The 12,001-nt window shown below is 41.6% G+C and overlaps 1 protein-coding gene across 4 annotated transcripts in view; it reads left to right on the top strand.

Annotated features, from left to right (window-relative positions):
• The first annotated feature begins 3,506 nt into the window (after positions 1 to 3,506).
• Positions 3,507 to 12,001, top strand: part of ZDHHC15 (zDHHC palmitoyltransferase 15) — a 30,061-nt gene continuing 21,566 nt past the window's right edge. For all 4 annotated transcript variants that reach the window (XR_012624632.1, XR_012624633.1, XR_012624631.1 and 1 more), the window contains exons 1-4: positions 3,507 to 3,692; positions 7,412 to 7,438; positions 9,849 to 9,943; positions 11,501 to 11,621. Coding sequence is in view for 1 of the 4 variants with exons in the window: in XM_074835348.1 (XP_074691449.1) it covers positions 3,575 to 3,692; positions 7,412 to 7,438; positions 9,849 to 9,943; positions 11,501 to 11,621 (361 nt within the window). In the remaining 3 variants the exon portion in view is untranslated. The remainder of the gene's footprint in view (positions 3,693 to 7,411; positions 7,439 to 9,848; positions 9,944 to 11,500; positions 11,622 to 12,001) is intronic.

Raw genomic sequence — 12,001 nt, forward strand, 5'->3', positions numbered from 1 at the left:
GAGCCTTTTTCAGATCAGCAGGGAGGTCAGAAGCCAGGGCTCTCAGCTGCCAGTTGGGGTTGGTTTTGGTTCCCTTTTTAGGTCATGGATTGTCACATCTTCTTGGATATCTCTGTCACTGATGAGCAAAACCATGTGTAACCTAGCCAGATATAAATATGTCTGACAATTAAAAAAAAGGTTACACCTTTATTTTACACACACTACATTAAAAGTAGTTTAAAAAGTTAGATCTTGACAAGGTTTAGCTCATTACTGTTTACGACTGCTTTGTAGCTATATTTCCACATATATTCAGGGCTTGCATATATTACAAGCTTAAGCAAGACTTTGAAAGGAACAGTGGGAAAAGTAACTCGTGCAACTTTGATTTTCTGGATTAGAATATAATTTCAAAATGGATACTGTAGTCTGTGCACAGTTTCACATTCAATACTGGAAATACAACTGCATTTTCCAGTTTTGTTTTTTTACAGGACAATACAATAAGCATTTTCTACCATGTGTAATTTTTTAAGAGCTTTTTTCATATGAAAGACAGCGTTTTGGTGAAATAGATACATGTGGTCCTTTGGGATTTTCTGCAATAGGTAAATTGTTGTAAAAACTGGCATTTGTTTCCTGAGTTTATATTGTTTCCTGATGTATTTTAGCTATTTTTTGGACCAATGAGCACCCAAAATGTTCAAGAAAAAGCCGATGATGATAAGCCTTATTTAAATTACCCTAAAGCTGCTGTCACTTGATTTTCTCATCTGCTTTCCTTAGTGCTGCAGTCTTTGACAGTAGTTTTACAGCCTAGTTACACATGGGGATGAAATCAGAGTTTTCTGAACCCTGCAGAGTTTGCTTCTTTATTGTGTGTGTGATGTGTATTAGCAGGAAACTGCTCATGGTCAGAATGAAACTTAAAGATATAGATATTACACAGGATAATCCCACGTCTTTCTAAACCACTCTCATAAGTCTGCCTGCTTGCAACTGTTGTAGTTGCTGTGGAGCCCAGTGAGGCTGCACATCCAGAGAGGACTTCCTTTACTTTGTAAAATTGGCTGAAGCTCAACTTTAGAGTCAACATTTATTTTGACTAACATCCATAGTGTTGATTTCTGAAAAGAGCACAAGGTACCTTATACCAGTTATATCTAACTCCAGCTGGCAATTTCAAATGGGGAGCTACCATTTGAACCACAAGTGTAAAAAATACATTATAAGAAGATTTCAAGGTTGCATGATTATTTTTGTTTTAAAGAACTGGATTTGAGAATCTCTTACCTCAGATGAGTTCATGTTTATATGACTAAATCTCCCCTGGAAGCCCATGAAACAAAAGAATTTTGAAGATAATCCATGTGGATCTTAGAACACATAGAAAAACTGGCTGTTGAACAAAAAAAATAGTCTTAATTTTATTTACAGAGGCATTATCTGAAAATGTCTGCTCACTTTTCCATTGCTGTCTGTCGGAGAGGTTGCCTTCCTCTTTCATATACACACATGCAGGGAAAACATATCGTGGATGCACTGTGCCTCCCATCTATATGATTAGCAGTTTTGAGATTTTAGGAGAGGAGATTCTGTGAGTCGCTTCAGGTAGTGATTTACTTCACAAGAATAATTTTCAAATCTTACTGTTTGTAAAACATATTGCTGGCAAAAATACTGGCTTCTTAGCTCTATGCAGTGTGGGGAAGGAGGAGAAAGCAGGCGGGCATTCACATCTTCCTTTCCAAATCCTCAAAACATCAAGTGTATTTGTCCTGAATCCCCCCTCTGAATGCCCCAGAAGTGGGCATTTCCCTTTCCACTGAAAAAAAAAAAATTATATATATGTGTAAAAACAAAGCATAGACTGTGGATTTCACAATCTAAGTCAAATGTCTGAGATTTCATGTTTAGGGTTACGTGCAGCTCGGGCCAACATATATTATGGTATCTGCAAATCACTTTTGCTACAGCAGAGACTATCCAAAAGCTTGGATAAGCTGGACCACACACAGAAAACTGAAACTGGTGCCAAACGTTCAGGTTTTGTATTAAAGAAAGAGTTTAGTAGCATGAAGAAGAGAATAGTGACCATATAGACTGTGAGCAGGGTAGAGAAGAGGTTAAGACATCAGTTGCCTCATTACTGAACAATTTTTTTGAGAAAATCAGAGGTTGTAGATCATCTCCATCTTAAAATATTGAAAGAACTAAATGTGGCATTGCAAGTGTGGTCTAAAGATTTGTAGGTGATGTCTTAAATTCAGAGATTTGGGCAGGAGAATGGCAAATGCGGTACCTGTACTCAAAAAGAGAGGAGTTGCTAGAGGCAGTACAGCCTGCAAGTTTGATACCAACAACAAGGAAAGTTTTAGAACAAATTCTGAGGGACAAAACTGATGAACAAAGAGGTGACTGGAAAGTGGAGTAAATTACCCCAGGGTTTTATCAGAAGTACATTCTGTTAGATAAATTGCTCTCTTGATGAGAAAACTAATTTTCTCAACAGAGGCAATGTAGTAGATTTAATTAATTGAAACCTTAACTCAGAACACATTAGTGAATGTTGAAATGAGGGGGATTCCTACAGGAATTCAAAGGAGGTTGTGGAGTAGACTGGTGAAGTGAGGTGGTCTTTTCCTTTTCCTTTTTTTTTTTTTTTTTTACATTAAATGCCATGTTATCAGGTTGTTGGAGGGGATACTCGTTTTGTTCCACAGGTTGTCTTGAATCTGATCTTCCCATGAATATTCACTAGTAACCCAGGTTTGTGCTTAGGAAATTTGAGAGCAATACAAATGTGGCGCTGTCAGTGCAGAGGAGAGGATTGTCCTACAAGAAAAACAAGATAAGCTTAATAGAACAGAGTACGAAATTGTATGATTACCGATAAAAACAGCTTTTGGTATAAGGATTCATCAGTCACAGGGAATGCAGAGGAAAGACCCCACAGTACATTAGACATGTAAACTGGCACAGGGATGCTACTGTGGAAGAAAAGGCTGATGTGGGCTCTCTGAGGGGTATTTCTGGCAGAGAGAGCACAAACCACCGTGACAGGGATGGGCACCCCAGCCTGAACAGCGCAGATGAGCTTAAATTAGGGCAAGTAACGAGGTATCATGGCTTGTGCCTACATCACTGGGAATTCCAGGAGCATCTTAAATCTGTTTCATGACAGCAGGCCTCCTCACCGGACGGGGCAAGGGGCCTTTGCCATCGCCTCCTGGGAGCGGGTTTGGTGGGACCACGGCAGTGCCGCACCGCGGGGCTACGCCTGGGTGGGTCGTTAATAGGTTGGGAAGCGCCTAACCACCAGCAGAACGCAACCTGTCCCCGCCGTGGGTCAAGCCGGGGCTTGGCGAGCTTGCGGAAGGGCCGGTGGCCGCGCTGGCCCCTCCCTGGGGCGGTGGCGGGCGGGCACGCAGCCCGCGCTCCTCGCCCGCCCCGCCAGGGGGCGCCGCAGCACCGCGCCCGGCCCCGCCGCCGCCCGCCAGGCGGCTCAGCCGAGCGCCGAGCGCCTCCCCCCCGCCCCGCGCCGCTCAGCCCCGCGCAGCCGATGGCCGATGGGGCCGGGCTGAGGTGAAAGATGGCTCTGTCGCGGGGGCTGCGGTGCTGTCAGCGGGCGTTCGCCTGGCTGCCCGTCCTCATCATCGCCCTCGTCGTCCTCTGGTCCTACTACGCCTACGTCTGCGAACTGTGCCTGGGTGAGCGCCCGGGCCGGGCGGGGGGCGGCGGGGCCGGAGGGGGCGTGAGGCGGGGCCGGGCCGGCGGCGGGGGGGGGGAAGGGGGCCCGGTCCTGCCCCCGGGCCGCGGCTCGGCACTGGCACGGTCCCGAGCTCTGCGGGCCGGGGCTCCCCGCAGGAGCCCGCGTTTCCTGGGGGCAGCGTTGCCCCCCCGGTGTTGGTCTGTAAGGGCCCCCAGGGCGGGAGTCCCGCTCGGCCCGGCGATGCAGGCGGCCCCAGTGCCCGCAGGACGCACAGCCCCGAGCACATCTCCGGCGGCGGGAGGGTCTCTCCTTTTTCTTCCTCTTTTTCTTCCCCTTTTTCTTTCTTCTCCTCCCTGTGTGGGCTGGAGGAAGCGGTGTCCCTGCCAGCTCCTGCAGTCGCACCCAGCTGGCGCCCGGCGGGCTCGCTCAGGTGCGGCCGGTACCTGAACCTGGCGGCCCGAGCAAGGCTGGCAGCTGGCAGGTGTTCCACATGCTCGAGTCACGCCTGGAACTGCAGTAGACACACCCAAAAGCGACCGGCTGGATATGAAGAAACACTTTATTACTAGTCAAGTCTATGATGGGGTTAATTAGTGGGATTTTTATGGTGTGCTGCCCTGTTTTTCCATAAGATTTGTATCCTGGCTGAGCTGGCTAGGTGTTGCGGTTTCCTTTATTTTAGTCATGAGTCTGTGTATTGGATGTGCTCATGTCAGCCAGGGGAAGTGACGTTCGTGAAGACTGGCAGAGTTATACCCACAGCGAAAGTCCATATTGTTGCCATATGATAATGTTCAGATGTGATTTCTGGTTTAAGCAGTAACAAAAATCAATATATGCCCTGCGTTGCAGTAATTTTTTTATATTCTGAAAACGAAAAAAATAGGTTACATTAAACCATGCTCATGAGTCAAGTAACTTGTTACAGTAGCATGGAAAACACATTTTTGGTACTAGTTAGTAAGTGTATAGTTTAATGTAACAATTTATATAGTAAGTTGCAAACTTTCTTGTGTTTATTATGTTCAGATTTAGTGTGTGTGCAAAAACCTATTACTAGAAGAAAGGGTTTCTAGGTCTGGTTGAGGTGGAGAGAAAAGCTGGTAGCTTGGACTTTTGAAATTGTGAGGAGGAACATGTGGCGTTTTCTCTTCAGGACAGGGTAAGCCAGATAAATGAAGCCAAAGTTCTCAGAACAGTGGTTTGGGACATTTCTGTGAAAAGAGCTGCCTTCTGGTACTGCACAGCAAATTTAAATCAGATATTTTTGTTAGGGTTGCCAATGCAGTAAATCCTATTGTTTTTTCTCGATGGAGACTAAAATGAAATGCAGCTTCTTTGATCTGCTTTAATTGGCAGCCAGGCAAAACCCCCAAATACTTCATGACGTTTTATTCCATCTCTGAGACTGTGGGCTGTTTCTTTCAAGAATTCATGTGGAATGATATCTCCAAGGTGCACATAACTGTCGATTAGACCATGTGACAGAAAATTTAGAGTGTTTTCCTGAAATGTTGTCAGTCTTTTGAAATATGCTTTGTTTGTAGTGGTGTGCAAATTCAGTAATATTGAACACTGGTTAATTCCAAGTCTCAGTGCAGATATTAGGAAAGACTTGGCTGATTTATGTGGGGTTTAGATTGGGCCTGTGTTATTCTGCAAATGCTGGTTAAGCTGGCAGGAGCTCATCTCACTGCCTAGAATCACAGCTTAAAATCACTTCTGTGCCCACACCCGTCTATTTTTTTGCCCCATCTTTCTCTGTCATGCATTTTATTTGTGTGTGGAGGAGGTTATCTATACAGAAATCGAAATGACTAAATTAATTATTTTAGGATTTGAACATTAACTGTTGGCATATGCAGTTACTTGAAAACCAGCTCTCAAGACATTATCTCTCTTCCAGATTTCTAACATAGCAAGGCTTTAAGTGTTGGCTTCTTTTTTTTCAGGTTTCCATTGCGTATTGCCATTTCAGGTGTTGCAAGCATGTAAATAGTAGATGTTCTGTTTGGATTCTTGATTTTCGTCTTTAGTTGTGCAGACTGCTGAGGATTGAAACTACTGTGGGGGTGATGTCCTAGAGGTATCTCATGATACTGGGTTTTAAACTTTCAGTGACTGTTATGGCCAACAAGTCACATTCCAGAAGAGGCCTTGATTTCATGTCTGGTTTGTGGTTGAACAATGATCCAATGTCCTGCGATAAAACCTTTTATATAATCTTTATTTAGGAGTTTGCTCTTTTCTCAAGTAAAATCCTGAGAAAGGCCATGCTGCAAGTGTGACATGTACTTCAGGGAGGAACCCAGCAGTATTTGTGAAAAGCTGATGTATTCTTCATAGTTCATTTTGCAGCAAACCAAAGGAAAAACTAAAGGTTTCCTAATAGTCTTGTTCATCTGAAACTGAGTGTGCAGAGACACAGCAAATATTTCATCTCTTTTTTTCATCTACCTTGTGTATCATAGAGCTTGCAGATCAAAATTCTTTGTTCACATAGTTTTAAGAAAAGCTACTTTCATTAGTAAAAGCAGGACCTCTTGGTTCCTACTCTGATTTACATTTTCTAAGTTTGTTATTCAAGTAAGATGATAGAGTGAGTCTTGAAGAGCAGAGTCTCTTTCCAGGCACTGGCTGTAGGCTAGAAGTAAAAGGCTCCAATCCCTCAATCACTTCTTTTTATGTAGAGTCTAACAGAGTTACTGAAGGGGTCACCACTGGTATGTGCAATCTCTCAAATCTTTGAGTCTTTCAACAATGTGATCTTATTTGTGTAAGAGTACTGTGCCTCTGGGAGATGATCTGTGGCCACTGGTTTCCTTTCATTCCTCAGTTCCTCCAAGGAGGAACACATTTCAGTTGTAACCATTAGATTCAAGGCTATGGACTCAATCTAAGGGGCTCCCATCCCATGAATGATCTTTGTCTTCCAAGCAGTATTCTCTCAAGATATCACAGAACTGCTCCATTTTCAGTTAAAGAAATATGTCTTTATCTTTTCTGTTAAACTTGGATGATGGCTTTTAGAATAATAGATGGATTTTAAAATAATCAGTAGAAGCAGATATTGAGCAGGGTACTGTTTGCTGGTTGCTCTAAGTGGTTCTGTTAGTAGGGACTGTTCCTGTGATTATGGTAAAGTAAGGAGGGGTTGTAAAAACTCTGCTAGTAGGAAGTGTAAAAATAGTTGAGTCATTACAGTGTATCCTTTGTTGCTGACTAGGTCAAAGTTGAGACAATTTGTAATTTTTTATGTATACTGATGCAGAAATGCATTGGGGCATGGCTTACTGTGGAGGATCAAGACCACCTAGAGACTAGTACAAAGCAGGCTACAAGTACATACTTATAAGTACATGCATAGAGATGCTGCTTGGGTGGTTGCTAGAGGAGCCCTAGTAATCTTGTCACATCACTGTCACCAGTGGATTATTTTTGTCATATTTCTAATGTAAAACATACAGCATATATTTTATAACAGGGAAAAATACAGCATAAGTAACAGTAATTGAACAACTTGTTGTGGGTGTCATTTGCACGAGTAAACAAGGAATTGTTATGGATGCTTTTGATTTGATGATAAACTGTGGGCTCTCTGCTTGTCTGTTGAACTTTTTTCCCTAAAATGGCTGTATTTCAAGTAAAAACATTATTTATCACAAACTTCACTGGGAATCCTATTTGCTCTGTAGACACATGTTTTTTCTTTTTCAGTGACTCTGAGCAACCCTGTGGAAAAAGGTATGTGCATTCAGTTTACTATTTGTCATTCAGTACTTGTGTAAAAAGATTCACAGATGTTCCAGTTAAAATATTAAAAATACTTCCCATCAGGTTTTTTTAAACTTATATACTCTGATTTCAGTGTTTTCTTCCTGTAATTCTACATCAAGAAGTATACAGTATGCATTGTTAGACATGCTATAACTTTTGGATGTATTGAGAAATGCCTCTGTTTAGTCACAATATAAGCAGAAGAACCTGAAAAAGCTTTGATCCCTTATACATAGTTTTTTCTGAAAGAGTAAGGCTCTTTGTATATACCCACATACCCTTTCTCCCTTTCTGTTTTATGTTTTCAGAGCTGATTTTACAAGCTAAACAGAAAAGACTAGTTCTGTTCTGTGACCTGCCTGGGGTTTTTTTCACTATTTTATTTGATCTTTCAGTGAAAGCTATTTTTAATATTTTTTGTAGGGAGGCTTTTGCAAAAGATTTTTTGCTTGGTTCTGTTGACCACTAACCATATATTGAGTGTGGTAGCACAGTAACTTTCAGTTACTACCATAGATGAGTTACAGCAAAGGTTTCTGTCTCATTATTGTTTCTCTTGAACACTTTTCAGATTCATGTGGTAGTACAGTCTGACATTGTTCCGAGGTCCCAGGCGCAGTACGGTGAGGTTGCTGAACGAGTCAGGCAGAGCAGTAGGATCACAGGATGAGACTGTTTCCACTGGAGCATTGTTGGAGGCTACAGTCATGTTCTAAGGATAGGGGGTCAGTGGCCATTTTAGTATTCCTCCTCTTCTTTCCTGGAGGTGCTTTGGAGGCATTTGGCTGATACAGATGGCCTCTTCCCTTCATTTCTTCTTCTGGGATAGAAATGGGTGTAGGGATTTTCAGCTGGCAAATTGTTCCATGCCAGCTGATACTTTAAAGACCCTTTAGATTGCTGCATCAATTAAATTCTCTTTCCATTGGAGACCTGTCCTAATACTTGAAACTGTTACAGAGAAACTGTAGAAAGCAGGATCTTAATGATTATTCAGAAGAAGATTGGTTGCCTAATCTATTAGTGCATCTCCAGGTCAGCTTCCTCTAACATGCTGCTGTATTGCTTTATCAACAAAATTAAACCTGTTGCAAGATTTATCTCCTTAGATATTAATTTAAAAATGACTGAGCTCCACCTGCACGTAGTATAAGGATAACATCTCAAACATGAGAGCATAATAATGAATTATCATTGATTCACAGATCAGTCACACAATCCATCACATCCTTGTGAGGCATATCAGATCATTTGCTGTCTCATTAGAAAGTCTCAAAACTGTGTTTGGCCTTTTTACCAATTACGTTTTCACACAGTCTTGCCTGAGAGATGAGGAAGTGTCTGGACTTTAGACTTCTTTCCACTAGTAGTAGTTACTTTAATCTTAGTTTGATAGAATTTGAAGCTTAGATTACATGGGGAAATGAGGTGGTGGTTATGATGAAATGGTGTGTTTAAACAAAACTGTCTTGTAACTGTTTGATAATGTGTTAGTGAGCTGAGTATTAAAAAAATAACAAATAGTTTGTGTAGCTAAAGGACAGCTGTCCTTTGGCTTTCTGAACCACAGTGTGCTTGCTTACACTCAAAGGCTTTGAAATAAATTTTCCATATTGAAATAAGATTACTCTGATGCATGCTGGATTTCACATGATAATGTTGTGTCTAGTAGATTACAATTCTTTCTCAGTAATCACAAGACCTGTTTTGCTCAATTTGAGGGATGTTTTCCTGATTTGTTTTGTTCTATCAACTGTGGCAAATCTAAAAGATGTTTCATAAGAGAGATATGATTTTTCTGGTGATGTAAAGCTCTGCTAGAGCATGTTATTTGTCTCAACTCTCACAAGTGGTGAAGAATGCATTGTATGGGTGGACAGTACACTGGTAATATGGTGCTGTGATTCTAAGTGCATTTAGTAGCAGCTGAACACAAAAGTTGGACATGCTGGAGTGTTGCAGTATAACCTTTTTGCTGCCCAGCACCAGCCAGTTCAAAACAGAACTAGCCTGTGCCTAGGATATGGGGAAGAGACAGGAATCCTGTCATTCCCAGTGATACAAGGTTGGCCCCTGCCCTGTGGCTGAAGTCTCTTACAGCTTTGTTCTTCCTCACCCACGAATTGGATCAGGTAGAGAAGGAGAGGCTTGTGAGATGGGTAACCCCTAACTGCAGCCACAGATCTCTGAAACTCTACTGCCTCTGTGACCATAAGGTTTAGCTGTATTGTAATACTGGTTGGTACTGTAAATCGTTCTTTTTTTTCCTTTGGTCATTGTTGTGAAAGATTGGAATTATGCCTATCATGAATGAAAATTTTACTTAAGTCGTTGTTCTGCTTCTGTTCTTTGTTTTGTTTGTTTGTTTTTTTTTTAGTGGCCTATCTTATAATATTCCATATTCTCTTTGTGCTCTTTGTGTGGACATATTGGAAGTCTATTTTTACTCTCCCGGTGCAGCCAGGCAAAAAGGTAAGAGTCCAAGCACTTTTCATTCATTGCAGAATGAAAGCAGGGATGCTAAAGAGAACTCAAAAATCCTTCAATCTGGTTGATCTGGACAACTGATCGGATTTACTAAAGGGATGGAAAGAGTTGTCCATAAAAAGCGAGTCATTTACTGTTCTGAGAATCCTTTAACTCCCCACAGAGCATGGTTTAAATCGGAGACAGTGTTAACTTAAAGCTGCCTTTTCAGGTGTTCCAGGAGCTGATAGGATTTTTCATGTTCAGAATAAGAAGATTGATGCTTATTAACTTCCATATTTATAGTGTCATTGATCTCTAAGCATTTAACAAGTTACAAGCCAGATCCTGAGGACCTTCCTTAACCTAGCCTTACTGGAGTCTCCTGAGTAAGGACCTTCAGTTTTGGTTTTCACTCTTCATGGAAGATGTTACAGTGCAGGTGGAAACAGGTCCATTTGCAATGGTAGTGGGGTTTCTTGATCTCTTGAGCCAGATGGTTGTGGTGCGTGTGTGAACATTCTGTGTCCCACCAAGGTCCAGCATTGCCTGTGTTGCTGGGAGCCCTTTGCTGGCTGGAGCAGGCCTCTTTGTAGTGGTGGTTTGCTTCCTTTGCCAGACTCTTTCCTGCGATAGTGAGGGTTAGAAGAATCATTTTCCTTTTAAACATGCTGAGATTCTGATGTTGCATGTCTGTGGCATTGGGGACTGTGGCTGTGTGCATAGCATATGGCTTTTGATTTGGTTCCAGGTATACACGGAGCACCAGTAGCTCCACTCCTTGTACTTCTCTGGTCAGCAGAATCATGAAAGAGAAATGTAACAATATGCTATGGTAAAGAGAAACTGGGGTTCGCTGTGACAAAACCAGATTGTTTCACAAATAATAATTTAGTTAAGGGTTTGACATGTTTTTTTTAACATAGGGGGCTCATTTTAGGACAAGAATATGATTTAGTGGTTTGAGCACAGAACAGTCAGTGGCAGATACTTGTTTTAATTATTTTTCTACCAAACATTTACTTTTTCATGTTGCTCAAATTGGTGGATTTTTTTTTTTTTTTGGGCGTTCTGTTCTACCTCTTTATGAGATACTAATAGAACACTGTGTTTGGAGCAATTGAATGAGGATGATGCTTGTGTGGCACTCCAAATATACATGGCCATAATCTGATCCTAATTACAAGAATTGTAAATTTATAAATAACAACTAATCCCAGTTTTAGCATAACACTGTGGCTGGGGACAGGTTCTTGCTCACAAGGGAAGTGCTTCATGGCTAGTAATGTTATTCATGAAAAATAGTAATCTAAGGCAGCAGTAGTAGCAATTCTAGTATGTTGTTTCGTGACCCTTAATTTCACTTTTGCGTTTCTTATTGATGTGTCACATAGTATTCTGGCTGTCCAGCACTTACTATCTCTGTCTCCTTAATACATTTTCACATTAGAGTATTCTCATCAGAAGGAGCGAAAGGTAGAAATGTGTCCAAACTCCCCTGTATTTGAAATATTACCTCTGCTACCCAGGAGTAATTGGTCCTCTCATGACTTCTGCTTCTAGTATCATATGTCCTATGCTGACCAAGAACGCTATGAAAATGAAGAAAGGCCAGAGGTGCAAAGGCAAATTCTCGCCGAAATTGCAAGGAAGTTGCCGGTCTACACCAGAACGGGGAATGGAGGTCAGCTAAGCAGAGAGTTTTGTTTCTCTAAAACTAATCAAGCATGGTAAAGTAGCATATGCTGGCAATCCGGATGATACTGCTGACCAACAGGGTATTCCTAATGCCACTGCATGCACCGTGTAGCTCTTGTGCAAATAATTTTAATGTATTTTCTCTCAGGTTTTATGTTTGGGAAAACAGAAGAGCCTTGAACACTTCCATTCAAGTGGAGTACCAAGTGCTGCCTTTGAGAAGGAATATATGTTTACAGTTCAAAACCCTACTTATATTGTCTGTGTTTAGAAATAGTGATAGAGTGACAAAATCTGTAGTTGTTTTTACTTAAAAAGGAGTCTAGCTTAGAGATTCAGGACATAATTCTTTGAACAGATTTCTGG

This window comes from Strix aluco, chromosome 10 (genome assembly GCF_031877795.1).
Source record: "Strix aluco isolate bStrAlu1 chromosome 10, bStrAlu1.hap1, whole genome shotgun sequence".
In the NCBI taxonomy this organism is placed as follows: Eukaryota; Metazoa; Chordata; class Aves; order Strigiformes; family Strigidae; genus Strix; species Strix aluco.